Source organism: Primulina huaijiensis, chromosome 18 (genome assembly GCF_012295235.1).
Source record: "Primulina huaijiensis isolate GDHJ02 chromosome 18, ASM1229523v2, whole genome shotgun sequence".
Lineage (NCBI taxonomy): Eukaryota > Viridiplantae > Streptophyta > Magnoliopsida > Lamiales > Gesneriaceae > Primulina > Primulina huaijiensis.
In genome coordinates, this window is record NC_133323.1 from 5,458,847 (window position 1) to 5,475,293 (window position 16,447).

At 33.6% G+C, this 16,447-nt stretch overlaps 2 protein-coding genes across 5 annotated transcripts in view; one reads left to right on the plus strand and one right to left on the minus strand.

The window, feature by feature from the left end:
• The window catches only part of LOC140965080 (1-acyl-sn-glycerol-3-phosphate acyltransferase-like), a 4,831-nt gene extending 2,267 nt beyond the window's left edge, over window positions 1-2,564 (plus strand). Inside the window, exons 3-6 of the mRNA XM_073425129.1 lie at window positions 1,569-1,718; window positions 1,890-1,988; window positions 2,064-2,156; window positions 2,241-2,564. Of these exons, the coding sequence (XP_073281230.1) occupies window positions 1,569-1,718; window positions 1,890-1,988; window positions 2,064-2,156; window positions 2,241-2,432 (534 nt within the window). The 3' untranslated portion in view covers window positions 2,433-2,564. The remainder of the gene's footprint in view (window positions 1-1,568; window positions 1,719-1,889; window positions 1,989-2,063; window positions 2,157-2,240) is intronic.
• An 861-nt stretch (window positions 2,565-3,425) lies between these two features.
• LOC140964107 (uncharacterized) lies at window positions 3,426-14,470 on the minus strand. Of its 4 annotated transcripts, none has more exons than XM_073423633.1 (15): window positions 14,303-14,469; window positions 12,092-12,149; window positions 11,901-12,008; window positions 11,683-11,797; window positions 9,097-9,836; window positions 8,810-8,941; window positions 8,433-8,522; window positions 8,202-8,319; window positions 7,454-7,777; window positions 6,878-6,942; window positions 6,306-6,468; window positions 5,359-5,565; window positions 5,077-5,250; window positions 3,857-3,988; window positions 3,426-3,781 (listed from the first exon to the last, which is right to left on the minus strand). In XM_073423633.1, coding segments are annotated over exons 2-15 (2,529 nt in total). In that variant the 5' UTR covers window positions 12,094-12,149; window positions 14,303-14,469; the 3' UTR covers window positions 3,426-3,622. The 4 variants fall into 4 exon arrangements, with proteins under 4 accessions (XP_073279734.1, XP_073279736.1, XP_073279737.1 ...); XM_073423635.1 differs by having other exon boundaries at window positions 11,683-11,802; window positions 14,303-14,467; XM_073423634.1 differs by lacking the exons at window positions 3,426-3,781; window positions 3,857-3,988 and adding an exon at window positions 4,037-4,225 and having other exon boundaries at window positions 14,303-14,470.
• Window positions 14,471-16,447: the final 1,977 nt, after the last annotated feature.

The window sequence follows — 16,447 nt, forward strand, 5'->3', positions numbered from 1 at the left end:
ATATCATTTATTTAAAATCGAATTGAATTTTCTAAAATTGAATTAACAAAATTTTTTTCGACAAATAAACCGATCGAATTTTACTACGAAAACTGAATAAAAAAAACCGAAAAAATATGTTATTTGAATCGATAACTGAATTAATCGAACTTTTAACTTTTTTTTTTTTAAAAAAAATCGAGTTTTAATTAAAAAAATATATAATATGAAAATTGAATTAAATAAATTTAAATTGTATTTATTTTAAAAAATATATACTTTTAAGTCTAGCTTTGTTGTCCAAAAATTTTAAATTAGAAATTTATAATATTTATATCTTAATAACTTTTATTAAAACTTTAGTAATATTAATTTTTTTAATAAAAGTTCGGTTTATTTGGTTAACTAAAATTTTATATTCGAATCCCAAACTAACCCAAAGTAACTGATGTTTTAAAAAATTAAAATCAAACGTCCGAATAAACCAAACTGAATTAATTTTTGCTTGGAACTAATATTTTATTTAACTCTAGACTGATTTGATGTCTGCTCTTTACTTGTGCCTTCTCTTTTGGTTTAAAAATAGCTTGATGGTGTTTTTTTCTTCAATTCATGAGTTATCAAACTAGAAAAACCCAATTATCCCAAAAAAATTCCAACAAAAAATTAATTTTCAAATTTCATTAATTATTCAATTTTCAGTTATTCTAACTAGAAAAACACGATACAAACCCAATAATAATTGCAACATCAATAATCCTTAAATATTTCAATCAATTGATTATTTTTCCCAAATTTCACAGCAATAGATTTTTAGGGTAAAATCCAAACTCGAAAATTCATATACATCATATTCGACATAATTTTAGGCATGTCAATTTTACTTCAAAGTTGCATAATTTCAGAACTTAAGACAATAAATCAACTAATAGACGAGAATAAAGTGTGATTTATAAGAGTTGATCTATTTTAAATTTTTTAACAGGGGCTGAAATTTTTTTTTGAAAAAACAAAAACTAGTAATTTTTTTTAAAAAAAATAATAGGTGGGGCTTGATCTCCGCTCCTGAATTTATAGCAGTGGTGAGAGAGTAATTGTTGGTTTCACAAGCAGTGGTCGCACCCAGTGGCCTGTGCACACATCCTTCTTGTAATCCTTATGCCACATAGAAAAAAATAAAGATTCAAAATGAACTTACGATATAATTCTTTTTAGTTACTTAAATCGTTTTTGTAACACGAAGACGAATACAAAATAGCCCCATAAGACGCACTGTGCTGTCACGCTAGCACGGGATGACACTTTGGTACAGTAATCACTAATATTTATAGTTTTCGAGTCCAATGGCTGATGCTTGTTCGTGAATTTATGATATTTTGCATTAGTGGTGAATTGGAGGTTTTTCTTGGCAGATGAAGCTAAAAAAATGAAGGGTGTTGACATGATAACATATTGAAAGATGGGTATTGCAACTCATCTTGAAATTGCTAGTTCGGTAGCTCAATAACAATTCACTTGTTGGTATTGGGTATTGTTATGATCATATATGATACGACAATTAAGTTGATTAATGATCAAAATGCTTCCAGATGTGGATATTGGGAAATCCTATAAAGATAGAAGGTGCAGAATACTCTAGTGAGAGGGCCATTTACATCAGCAATCATGCATCTCCCATAGACATTTTCCTTGTAATGTGGTTGACTCCTACCGGAACTATTGGCATTGCAAAGAAAGAGGTACACGTTTTGTCTATTATCAACTCTCGACTCATTACACCGCCTTGACTGTGGAGTGGTTGGATTGATTATATATGTATATGTATATTTTTGGCAAAATTTCAGGTGTCAAGTATAGCTGCTGTGAATCCTCTAGGTTGAAGTTGACATGGATGCATTTGCTGTGCGCAGATAATATTTTATCCACTCATTGGACAGTTATACGTTTTGGCTAACCATCTTCGAATAGACAGATCCAACCCGACTGTAGCTATAGAGTCTATGAAAGAGGTCAATGGTTTGTTTCTGCTCATATTGCTTCTAGTCTATGCTACAATTGCTATACTTATTCTCTGTTCCATGCAGGTAGCTAATGCAATTGTAAAGAATGATCTGTCTTTGATCATATTCCCAGAAGGCACGCGTTCTAAAAATGGCCGCTTGCTACCTTTCAAGAAGGCAAGATCATCACCAACTTCTAAATAGTACTCAACTTGCAATTCTTTCTCCTTCAAGTAACACGTTTCATTCAACTATGCACAGGGTTTTGTGCATTTGGCACTGCAAACTCGTCGTCCAATAGTTCCAATAGTCCTGACGGGTACCCATCGAGCATGGAGAAAGGGCAGCTTGCATGTGAGACCGGCACCTATTACTGTAAGATATCTGCCTCCAATTCGAACCAATGATTGGGCACCAGAAAAACTTGGAGATTATGTTCGACTTGTTATGTGAAAAATCTTCCCGAGTCTCAAAGACCTTCGTAATCATCTGATATCTTTGGTTCTTACAAAACATCGGATTCATGAAATGTTGTTCGTTCTTGCCTTGAAATGGACAAGGTTACTAAACATTCTTATACTAATTTTCACAACTATCGTTGTATATAAATCTATATTATGCAGTGATAATAACATTTACAACAAATGGACCAACTAGAATCTATATCATCAAACAGCCTACTATTACACACATTTAAATAGTATAATCCTTGCAAGACATCAGCAAAAATCCTAGCCTAAAAAGCTTTTTTTAAATCATCTAGCGTCGGGTGGAAAATATGATGTTGTATTAAACTAGAAAAAATAACTTGCCAACCACAAAGGGGAGAGAGAGAGAGAGAGAGCAATTTGTTATTGGCTGGAGCCAAAAAGTGTAGGCATGCCTTGAGTTTTATTACAAGTCTTTGTCTCAAATCCATCAATTAGTATGCATATAATCTTTAAGATAGTGAAGTGTTGACTTCCTTCGTATTTGAATTCAATTTGTATGGAGACACTTAAAAAGTTTATTATTATTTTGCCGACTATTTGACTTGAGGAAGAGTTCAAATTCTAGTTGAATTCATATTAAACTTTCTTTCAAATAATAAATATTTAATAATATAAAATTTTTTAAAAAAAATGACCCTAAAAGCATCGAATAAAATTTGTCTACCCTTCCTTACTTTGCAAGTAGGAGACAACACTTGATCGACCTAACAACAATCAGAAAAAGTTTTACTCCATAATTTATGATTTTGAACTTATGGTTTTGATTAACTTGAGAATTCATGCATCTGTCATTAAAATTCATACGCTTATGTGTTATTTAATTTATTATTTAATAAAAACTAAAATATTTTTCACGGTTAATCTCGTATTAAACCCGTTTAAACTTATAAAACTTGATCGTTATGAACAAATACTAGTAGCATTTACATTTAACAGCTTCCCAGACAAGTGAATATGAAGAAGATGAGGTATATTTAGATTAGTTCACTGTTGTCCAGACGCGAAGTTTCTTGACTCCGAATGTCGTACAACAAATGCTAAAAACGTTAATATGTATTGTAGCAATTAAAACTCTGCAACATATAAAACCCCAACAAAAAAATAAATTACAAACAAAATAATATTACTCACTCCAGGTCATATGCAACCACCCTAGTTCAAGTCCCCAACTATTTCAAACCTAACGTTTCCTTCATCTATTATAGTCTCGTGTTTCCTCTTATTCGACAACTTATCAGAGTCCGTGAATTGAGCAGCAGTCCTTGCCCGTAATTCCTCTAAGCTCTCACCTTCTTTGGCTCTCTCCAGAACCTACAAGCCAAGAAAACAACAAGGGATCAAGCACTCTGTAGCTTGCCTTAAAACATTACTGACACACCTACTTACCAAATGACGTCCATAGAAATGCGTGTTCGAAAGAGCTTCAAGTGCATTTCGAGCTTCTTGCTTCGTTACATACTCAACAAAGGCAAAACCTCTATGGTTGCCTAACCTCCTTGGCAGCCTTAAACTCTTTATCTGCAGTATTGAAAGCCACGAAATGACGAGGGTACCACTGAATTCTATGAGCGTATATATATATTGATAGGAAGCGAAATTATATTAATAAAAGATTTTAAATACAAAAAACGGAAAAGTGGTCCACACATGATAAACCTATATAAATCTGAAACCGAAAATTGTTTAAACTCCTCATGCTTCTAGATCCAGCATGGGACCCGAAATTTTATCTTATCCAGCAATCTTCAAGCGAGACTATTTGCATAATAGATCGATCTCAAGCATTAAATGAAACTTCCAACACATGGAGTATTCTTTCTAGCTAAATACTGAGACTAAACAAAATTGGACTCGTCAAATGGCTAAAAATGTATCAGTTTATTTTGGTAAATGGGCAAGAAAGATCCCACTGGATCGAGTAGAACTAAGAAAGCTGAGCCACACAAGAAATTCAACCGTGATGAAGATCAATGGCAATGGTCCCCAGCCACTAGTCGCTTGGGAAAGAGAAAAGAAAGTTAACCACCTCTCATGTCCTTTCACTGCAGGGAAAAAACTTTTGATATTCTATATGAGAGTTTTAAGAAAAAAATAAGATCTCTTCCTGGTCGTCGAATGTACCCAATAATAATAATCTAAGGGATACTTGTCTGGTGGTTGGTAACAAGAGTTGGAGTTTATTGCATGGACTCCTTATAGGTGACAGTTAAAAGAAAACATCAGCACCAACACATAAAAACAGGATTCATATGAAAGGAATTCACCGCACGCATTACCCCTCAACCATTACTCACATTATAATATCAAGTCATCAATTAGTATTTGACTGTTCATGAATTGTCTGATTATTGGAGGATAGGGAACAACAATATAGTAACAGGCCTTGCAACCCAGCCACAAAAAGCTCCCTGGTTTTTCTTCATCTTCAAGGAAAATAAACACATGGTAGGAAGCAGCACTACATAAAAAATTTATGAAAAAGGAATCTACAACTAAAACTTGAGAAATCTCTAGATCTTATCCATGTGCTACAGTAGAAATTACAAATAATAAAAGAAATAAAAAATAAGCCATTTAATTACACCAAAAAGATAAAATAGTTTTACCTGACCAAATGGACTAAATAATTGTCTAAGTTCCTTTTCTGTTGCCTCAAAAGCTACGTTCCTGATGATCAACTTTGTTGAACTGTGGTCATTCGTAATCTTTTTAGGTAATAAGTCATCGTTTTTAGCATGACAAAGTTGCAATATGAGGGCATGACCATCCAGAACAGTACCCTGTAGCGACACATCGAAAAGTTAAGGAAACATGCAGAGGTAAAAGCACATGTGCCATTGTATGGTACCGACGAAGTACGCTGAAATTCTATCGCAAGAAAAAAATACCTGTAGATCCCCACGGACATTTGCAGCTGTTTCAACGCTATCAAACTCCATGAAACCAAAACCCATTGAAATGTTCTTCCCATTCTTTACATGCTTCTTCACCCTGACACTAAGTAATTTTCCTCCCTTCATGTGCTCGGTGAAATGCTTTTTAACATCCACTTCTGAAGTTTTGAAGTTGATATTCTTAACATATATGGTGCGCGACTGGAGCAAAAAAAAAAGAAAATTTCAAAACCTGACATAAAACATTTTTAATAATTAAAGGCCAACCAGTTTGTATGAAATTGCAATTGCACGAATATCTTCGAATTGGTGACCTGGTAAGATCCATTCACTATGACATAATCCTTCATCAACAGATCCAAGATATGATGCATAGCCATAATGCCCCACATTCATGTAAATCTAAAATTCTTGAGAGGATATCTCAAGTTCAATGATTTATATTTGCACTCTATGTTGGCCCCTAATTATGCCGAATTCATAAGTTTTTGTACAATTTCCTTCCTTGGCCAGGTTCACCGATTTGATGGGCCCTCTTACAATAAAGTTATGCTATATGTCAATTGGCAAGAATATATATTTATGATCAATGATTTAATTGTTCTAGCATTGACACTCTAATTATGTTAAGTTCTCTACTTTAGATATCCACTGCAGCTTTCCGAAGCTTAAGTATTTGATCTCTCTTCCTGCATACAGAATGTGCGCATCTAATGTAAGAGCATTTTCACTTATCATTCCACACCTCCCTACATAGTAAATCACAAAACTATCGAATGGGATCGACCTATAATGGTGAGGCAAACAATTTTTACTTTTTCATATTTGCATCTGTGGTACTTTGATTTTATTGGATGCTTTCTAAGGAAAGATAGATAATTTGTTACTCCACTGGGCAAGTTTAACTATATAAAACAAGACATGCATAGTTCAGAAACAACCTCAATTCTATCATTATCAACATCTGCCTCTGTTAGTTCGACAATTTGTTGCTCGAGCAAAGCTCTCTTGACATCAGGTTGATGGACAGTAACTTTGTCATCAACTGTTGGAGTTTGACTAAGAATATTGTAAGGAGCCCATTCCAGATACAGTGGAACATCCCTATGGTAACAACAAATAATCCATTAACTTCAAAAATCACAACCAACAAACTCCCATCTAGCAACATTAAATTCCAACAGGAACAAAAGGATCAGCAACTTTTATGTTTATATTAATTGTGTTGTAGGCATATAATTACCTCGAGTACAACAAAGCTAGAAAGGTGGATATTCATCCAACGCACAGATTCATCCCATAATTTTTATTTTCCTTGTGTTACTCAAGAGAGTGGTAGACGCTATTCATACACTAATAGTCAATACAGTCACCACATTGTACCTCTATAATATGCATCTTGCTTATGTGCACTCATGAGTCATGACTCAACAACTTAATCCCTCAATCAACATAAACACTCCATGCTGTCAGAGAGAAAGGATGCCGATAAATGGATTACTAATCAACTTACTTGTACCGCTTGTATGTTAAACCTTTGAAAGCTGCACGTGCTTCAGCAGGTTCTAGGAAGAGAACCTGGAGTATCGGTAAGAAAGAGGAATTTGATTAGCTAATATTTATAATAACAAATCACATTTTCAACACCTAGTATAATAGAAATTTGCTGCACAAAGTCTGCATCATGCTACCGAAAAAGTGTTGTGCGAGACCTCTCTTAGTATCAAAGAGTACTTTGATCAAATCCAGGATCTAGGCATGTAATTTAAGCAGACAAGGCAAATTAAGTTGTTGGGTATGAAAGCAAAAATGCATGGATTAACACTCCAAACTTCCAATCAGTCACCCAAAATCATATCCTACCTTTCTCGACCATACTTGGTTATTATCCAAACTGATCTAGTAAAATCTGATAGAGATGATATCCGAAAACAGAGTTTTTTGAAGTATGTATGTAAACTAAAGGGATCCCTTCCTACATAATTACCAACACAAAAGCTTGATTGATGAAAAACAGAGCATCATTAATTCAAAATCAAATACCATCTGAGCATTAGAAAGTACAAAAAAGAAGAAGAAAAAACCATACCAAAGCTAAGGTTTTTGTAGGAGGCAAAATGACTTTGTCCAAGCTGCCAAATTTCCCAAACATGTTGACTAGCTCATTTTCAGATGAACTGTAAGGCAAATTCTTTACCAAAATAACATGGTTGCTTCTCTTCAGACCGTCACTCCTCCCAGAGGCAAACTCCTCTAATGAGGCAATATTAACCCCAGCACTTGAGAGAGCTTTCTTTGTCTCAGCAATTACTTGTGTCTCCCCCAACGCAATTCTCACAGCAAGATCATCGGATTCTCTATCTAGAAGTTCACTTTTATTAACACCATATTTTCGTGCGATATTTTCAACAACCTAGAATATGTAAGAATCATAATAAAATACTGGAAAGCAGAGGATGAGATAATGCTGTCATATAGGCAGCATTACAAGCAGAGCTTGAAAGTTGAGTGTCGTATTATAACGCTGTCATATAGGCAACAGAAAGAAAAGAAAATCTAGTGCCACACTGCTACTACCTCATACAACTTAGTTCAAAAATGAAACATCAAGTAGTTTCAGCACGAGGAAATTCCCTGCCTCTCTCAGTTATTTTGAGAATAGGTTTTGGAAGAAGCAAGCATCTCTCACGCCTCCACCAACTTAGTTAAAATCCTAACAATAGTTTTTTTTTCGCGTTCTGGAAAGGCACAACAAAACTCAATGGTGAATTATTGCTATAACTGTATTGGGGCACTGACTGTTTATGCCAGTCCTCATATTGATTTTTCTAACTTACAGTATCAGGGCGCATATATAAACTATTCCATGCTTGTGTGTTTCCACGGGCTTCTGATGCTTTCCTTTCCTCTTCTCTCTGTTGCTTCAATGTTTTTGAAGGGTGCTTGTCAAAATCGCTGGTCCAGCATAAGATATTCAGCAAACAATACACTCTACAACAGTACTGCTCAACCAGCACTGAAAAACTAATACAATTAATTAACTTGAAAATGCATTAATGAAGGCATACTCTTGTTTGCCATTAATATTTTTTGGTTTAGCAGGTATGATGTGCAATAATCTTCCCTGAAAAATTGCATTGTCCATCTCTACCATCGCCCTGAAAACACAAATCATATCATATTTCTGTGGGAGGTAAAGTGTGTTCACACTTGTACAGTCAGTACAGATCGTCAAGATTGCGGTTAGACAAAATATTAGAACTTTCAGATAATTGAGAGCAAGTCTAACTCAACTATTTTAAAAATAGTGTCAAGTTTATTGGTGATATTTTTAAAACTTAAGCTTCCAAATCTAATGCATCTACCTCATCAGAATGTCACAATTAAACACATCAAAGCTATTCTAACCTCCAATGTAGTAGCTATTTAGCTGAGGATGTCATACCTAGCTGCAGATTCTGGAAGAGCAAAGAGAATGTAAGCAAATCCTTTGGACCTTTTAGAATCTTTATCAAGAACAATATGGACCTCAGAAATACTGCCATATTTGCTAAAGTGATCTTCTAGCTCTTCTTCACTGTATGACATCAGAAAGTGTCAGAGAAAGTAAAGCCACATAAAAGAAGGGCGACAAGAGACAAACCTTGTAAGATCAGGACTGTACAAGAAACAAAACATAGCAGCCCACACTATGCTAGCATATCACTTAAACAAGGACGTGAGGAAACATACGTGGCAGTGTAGGGAAGATTGCGGATGAATAAACGGCTAGATCCCAGGACTTCCTCCTTCTCATTGGTTGGATAAGATAAGGGGCTTGCTAACTCAATTATTTTATGTTCCCCAAAAGAACCTCTCCCAGCTTCCCTGTCAGAAAAATCTTGTTCGAGTATATTCTCAGCAGGATCATTATTTCTCTTGGTCTGCTCATCACCATCACAAACATCATTATCACTATGATCATCACCAACTTCGTAGTCACTACTTTCTGAGTCTGACCAATCCTTTTTAATTCTGCTCCTAAAGTAATCCATGTCAGATACAACCTTGTCATGAGCCAAAATTTTTGGTTTGTCTACATCTTTTTTCTCTACTGATGTATTACGACCTTCTCCCTTCATTTCCTCCGGATCATAACGCACTACACCTAATTTTCTTTCACATCCTTCTGCCATCTGAACTATACTGTTTGATACTACTTTATCTTGAACCAGTGACGAGGCTGCAAGTGCATCATTAGCCCACAATTTGGATTTACTACGTGGCTGCATGACCTCGAGGAACTCCTGAAATTGAGGGTCACCATTATCATCTCCTTTCTCATTCTTCTGACTCTCCTCTTTTAACACTGCAGGTTTAGAACCTTTGAAACCAATGACTCTGTTATCCGCTTCAGTTGTATTCTCCTTTTGCTTCTTTGAGTGCCGACTCCAAGGTCGTGGGATGTCAGGATCTCCAACCTTCCAAGCAACCTGGTCGTTGAAATTCAAAGGTAACTCTTGTACTTTTCAAAAGTATCGAATCTTAAACTTAATCTTTCAGCAACCAGAACAAGCTGTGGCATTTCATGCAGTTGAATATCACTTATATGTCACATAAAAGTGCAATTAAATCATCCCACATCCTTCAAGAGTCCGACAAAACCAATCACTACTTTGGACTTTGGACAAGTAATTTTCCTGAATTTTATCAGCTTCATATCGCTATAATTAACCTAACTGAAACAACCACAAAATAACAATGGAACTGTAGAGAAAAGTGAGGCAAGTAAAGGCAGAGATTTATAGTTCGACACTTGAATTTTTAGGTCACCCAGCCGTTGATTATGAAATTATTTGTTAGAATCACCATTTCATGGCTGGGCATGGTGCATTTTTTTAAAGGGTTGATCGATATTAACCCTTGATGCCTTGATCAGCTAGAAACTTCATTGAGCATGATGTTTAACATGGTAAGTGTCACAAGGTGTTGATAGTAAGGCTTAAGAATGTGTGGTGAGTTTTGAGTCACCTTTTTTAAGTTGTTTGTATTATGCTAATGACCTCAGCACTATCACTATTTAAATTTAAAATGGAATAAAAAGAAATTTGGTAAATGAACTTTTGATAAAATATCAATTGGTATGCGAACTTCTGTTAATAACTTGATTGATGCATGTTGATCGGATTTCGGCCAATTTCCAGTCATTTTTAATCAAAATTTTAAAATTAGGCATACCTTTATATAATCTATTAAATTATAATTATAATATATGAAGTATATAATAACTACTTTAAATAAATATATTGATAAATATAAAAGATAAATTAGATATTTTATATTCAGTTACAATTTTTATTTATACATATTTAACATTTTTATTATAGATATTTGAAACAATATTTAAGTAAATAGTTATTGTAGTAAAAAATGAATGTTTTAGTTAAGCATGAATTTTATAGAATCTAATGAAAATTTTTAGCAAGAAAATAAAATTCGACGTGAAAATTAAATTGAAATTCTAAAAATATTTTCTCATGTGCAAGACACTAATCGAACCCCGATATGTTATATAATATTTGTTAGAATTGATATTTTATCTAATCTTAAAAGTTTTGTTTTGTTGAATATAAAGTCGTATTTTCTTATGTGCAAGACACTAATCGAACCCTGATATGTTATCTAACAAAATAAAATTGAAATTTTATCTAGCTTAACACTTTTGTTTTGTTTGATATCAAGTCGTGGTTCGATGGATCTCATTCAAATTTCAAATTAATTTTCATGTCAAATATAATTTTCTTACTAAAAATTTTCTTTAGATTCAATTAAATTTTCATGCAACTAAAATATTAATTTTTTTAAATCATAATTAATATTTAATAAAAAATTGTGATTAAATAAAAAAATATCTAATTTGATTATTTCTCAACATAGTTAATTAAATTATATATATTTTTTAATATATAATGTACACATATGGATAGTTATTTTTCTGTGATAAAGGGTAAAATAGACATTTTGATTAAATTTCATCGGAAATTGGCCGGAATCCGATCAACATGTATCAATTAAGCCACTAACAAAAGTTCATGTACCAATTTGTCCTTTTATCAAAAGTTCATGCACCAAATTGCTTTTCACCTATTTAAAAAAGCACTCAACATAACACAATTTCCTCTAATCTCTCCATTATCGAACTTTTTCCAAGTATGTCTATTCCTCACTACCTCTCATCTTTATCTAAATTCCATTTCGTTTAATAAAAATCCTTGGAATCCAATGGTCGAGATCTAAAAATATAGCAAAAGACGAGAAGATGAAAAACGAGCAACAAACCTCACATGTAATCCGGCAAGTATCCAAGAAAGACTTATTGAAGTACTTTATGGCTTCCTCGGCTTCATGTTCTGTCCTAAACCCAATGAAACCAAACTGCCTACTCTTACCATCCCTGCACTAATGCAACAAACTTCAATTCATCTGTAAATTATGACATATCGAATGTCAGAATCAATGGCAAAAAGCCACCTTTTGAACGAAATTCAAGTAGTTACCGAGTACGCATGATCTTGGCATCAGTAACTTCACCTTTCCGGGAGAAAAACTCTCTAAGACGGTCTTCGGTTACATACTTTGGCAAATTTTTTGCACATATTCTTGACCTTCAATACAAGATTGATTACAAATATAGCACCATTAATGCTGTGGGGAATGAAGCGAGGGAAACTGAGAACATGAAACTTACATATTTCGTTGGTTTTAAGGTCTGTATAAATAGCAAAACCAATAATGTGTAGCAGTACCTGAGAAAGAACAGACCAATACCCAAATCAAAGTCTAAACATAAATAAGAAACCCAGAAGTCCCAGAATATAAAGGAAGTCCCTACGCTTCATTTTCATTTACCACAGATCTATACAATACATAAGCAATTGCTCATGGCAAAATACCCTTGTTGGTTTCTATCTCTACCAAGGTTCTAAAATTCGATAGGCGCTAGGCGCCGCCTAGGCGGGGACTAGGCGCCGTTAATCGGATTCTACGGAATCAAAGCATAATAAATCACATACTAGAACTTCAACACAATAACATCAAATTTAAAATAACTTCAAAATATTCTCAACATAGTCTAACGTGTCATCTCAATAAAAATAAGAAAGAATTAAGATTTCTTCCAAAATTCACAATGAAATAGTCTAATGTGTCATCACAAATTTACTCCACTTAAATGCAAGCATAATGAAAGTGAGAAGACAGAAGCAAAGTTCTTAAAGATATTTGAATGACATTGTGCTGAATACAAATACATGTTAAAATATCTCTCAATCAATGTGCCTTTACCATCTACACTTTAGGAAAAATACAAGAAAGAATCATCATCAGCAATTTAGCTAAAGAATCATCATCAGCAATTTATCTAAATACACGAAATAATCATCAACAACAAGATGATGTTGAGTTCTTGAATCCAGAATTAGACAAATCACAAATTTCCCAGCAATGTTTTATCAAGAATTTCGACTAAGAAACAACTCATTTGTCTGTTATAGAACAAACACCTTGATGCAGTGTTGGAACAATAATCAGGGAGAAAAAATATATGCAAGAAAGTGAGAAGAAAGAATAACTCGAGCCTCTGGAACGAGATGGTGCCTCTGGAAAATAACTAGAAAGAAAGAAACGCAGCCTGGAACGAGGAGTGCCTCTGGAAAATAACGAGATGGTGCCTATAGAACGAGATGGTGCAATGAAATAGAAACCAAATAACAAGAAAGAAAGAAAAGTAGCAGCCAGAAAGAAACGCAGCAAACCTAGTGGGCCAAAATTTTATTTTTTTAAATGGGCTTCTTAGCGGATCATTAAATTTAGAAGCCAATTTTTTTAAAAAAAAAAAAAGCAGGCCCAACTAGGCGCCCAGGCCCGCCTAGCGCCTGGGCTGGCCTCCGCCTAGCGCCTAGGCGGCCGCCTAGGGTGCAATTTAGAACACTGATTTCTACTCTTCTGTCTCAAGGCTCAGCAAAGAAAAAACCAGTAACATGTACCAAAAAAAAGATGCATTATTTCTTTGGATGAGAAAATTTAATTTATATGCGCCAAAACAGGGAGACGCAATGAGAACTAAGAATGAACATCAATAACTTAGAAATACAATAACGTGTTAAAGAAAACAAACTGATTCAACATACTGGTGTTTTACACATCCACTAAATGAAACAAAGTAGTGCATTGAAATATAAAAGATAGCAACTGTGAGATTGACGGGCAGTGCACTTACTGGTGAGCTCAAAAATTCTCCATAATAATGTTATTTGATTGGGGTGGCTTGTTCTTACCACATAACAGTTATGTGCTAAACCTTTTTCCTGTGTAACCAAATTGACAGCCCAAGCATCACAAAGCAACCCACCTCCATTATTATTAATGATAAAAGTCTCGCTTATTATTTATCACCATAATACAATTTACATTGACAAAAACACTCTGTTTTTTTTTTTATTGTGACAATTATCATGTCAACTAGTAATTATTATTAGTATTAAATAAATAAATAAAAAGGTAAAATCATCCTAAAGAATTATTTCATGCATTGAAACAGAAAAACAAGAGTAGAGACATTAAATCCCAAGTTGGTATTAATTAAAACTACAAGAATCCCAACTGCCCAAATCACACTCTTCCTCGAGAAAACACAGGAATCACAATCACGAAATTTCCAATCATTAAACACAAAAAAGAACAATTCAGACCATTAAACACAGTCCCACAATGAGTGAATAATAACCGCCACAAATTAAATGTGTATCAGCGGGAGAACACCAAGAACCCGATGTCAAATTCCATAATATTTAACATAACATAAAAAATCCCATGTCGAATTTCAGAATATTCATTGCATAAAATAATCCCAGAAACATTGAATTCCAGAATAAGAAGAATAAAGGAAAGAAAGACCAACACAGAAATGCTGAAGCGGTGGACTGAACGTCGGACGATGGTGACTGGTGAACGCCGAACCTCTGAAGTTATGGACGTGGATGGTGGTTAACGCCCTGGCGGGAGGCTGGAGCTGTGGGGAGATGGACGTCTGCGGTGTAGGGTTGGAGGGGAGAGAAAATTTATTAGAAACTTTTTTAAAAAATAAATAATAAATAAATTAATAAATAAATTATATGACAATCCGCCCAAAACTGATGCCCAAATAAGCCGACCGGCCTCCAAACCGATGGCCCAAATCATAACTCAACCCGCCAAGCCCAAAGAATAAGTTAATTAATATACTCGAAATTTATAATATATGGTTATATATTTATAAATCCGGGATGACCGCGGCTTTGACCGGTCGATCCGGCTTTGGCTCACCTGATATACATACACCAAGTTGTTTCTAAAGACGACCCTCTCTCCAATGATAAAATAGACATAATTTTCAATAGTCGAGACCAGGAAATAGAGAGAAAAAAAAAGAAGATGAGTCGTGTTGTAGAAGTAATTCATTACCTTCTTGGTGGAGTTGTCAGAACACGAGCGTTCTTCTTGACAAGAATTATTGAAGTAGGATAATCGTGATCGCTCCATCTCAATTAGAAAAAATTGAATTTCTATATAAATTTTTCAAAAAATATAATAAATTTAACATATCATAATTCAGCCGAAATTATATATATTTGAAATTAAAATAATATAAGAGTCAATGGCAAATCATCCATGTTTGGTGTGGGTTCTCCTTCTAGGGGAAAAAAAATCTCTTGTAACATTCATGACAATAATAATTTATTGTCACATGTTGGACATTATAAATCACTCACATCGTAATATCATAAATTGTATTTTGATTCTCAAAAATTCATGATATTCTTCATATTATTGAGTATATTAAGTATGTAATTTACAATGAAAGTGGAAAAATATATTACGATAATGAAAGATTGAATTAGTATTTGATTTATTTTTAAAATATGCTAAACCGCAATGAAAAGTTATATCATTATGGTTTCTATTATAATAATCTAAGTATTAATTCAAACGAGATGAAACCAATTTCATTAGAAAGAAAATTCATAACATACAACTTTTATATTTTGAATTTTGTCTAAACCAATCCAGAAATAAAGAAAAATTATCTCGAAGTGTGTCGTATGTATTTAAGTTCCTACACATATATATTTTAGGATAATGGGCCTAACTTCTGTGTCCGAGTTCAAATTGAGTGAGGTCAATGTCAAATGAAATCTAAGATATAGAGCTATAACTTTCATGTTAATTACGTTTGCTAATTCAAAGTGAAAAATATAGTTTCAGACAAAATAAGGTGTACACATGTGCGCCAAACTTTTCCGAACACCTTCCAGACAACAACAAGCGCATCGCCTTTCCTGCATGAGTTTAAAAGTCAATAAACATGGTTTTTCTCATAACTTTCCTTTCCATTTCTCTCCAATTGCAAAGAAAAACAAGGAATTCAAAGTATATCATATGAATCTACCTCGAAACATTGTCGAAACTCAAAAACAAAATATATATTTGGAATCCCCGTGTTGACAGTGTCTTTTGGAGGTAATTTTCCCATAGATTCGACACTATTGAATTAATGGAATAGTATGTATTTGAATTCGAAATCAATATATATGATTGGATAGCCAACAAAAAACTAACTTTCAAAGTCGGAATTGAATTATATTACGATTTCAATTTTATATGAATTTTCAAAGTTTCAAGATAATTATGGAACTTCAAATTTTGAATGTAAATAGATAGATGCATATTAATGGTTTTATAATAATGAATTATTAGGATTTATAATATGATACATTTATTCTAATAATGGAAAGATTAAAATGAATAGCGTAGAACGAATTGATACATTAAAATATGTTATTAGAGTTGTATTTGAATTAATTGATTGATTGGAATTAATATTTGGATCATGTATATTGATTTTATTCACTGAAATCCAAGCGGTCCGACAGCTTTAATGAAATTGTGTGTGGAAAGAATCAATCTACTTTACTATAAGTTACACATTTGCAATTAAAATTTAATTGACTATTTATTAGAATATTACAAAATTTAATATATTATTTTGTACATAAATCCTTATACA

Bases quoted from the DNA above. Each gene is read 5' to 3' on its own strand.
- LOC140964107 (XM_073423633.1), bottom strand. The intron at 7,778-8,201 runs GTAAGTTAGAAA...TACATATTCTAG, and splicing joins TATATATGCGCCCTGATACT to GTTGTTGAAAATATCGCACG. The intron at 5,251-5,358 runs GTATTTTTTTCT...GTGTCGCTACAG, and splicing joins ATGTCCGTGGGGATCTACAG to GGTACTGTTCTGGATGGTCA.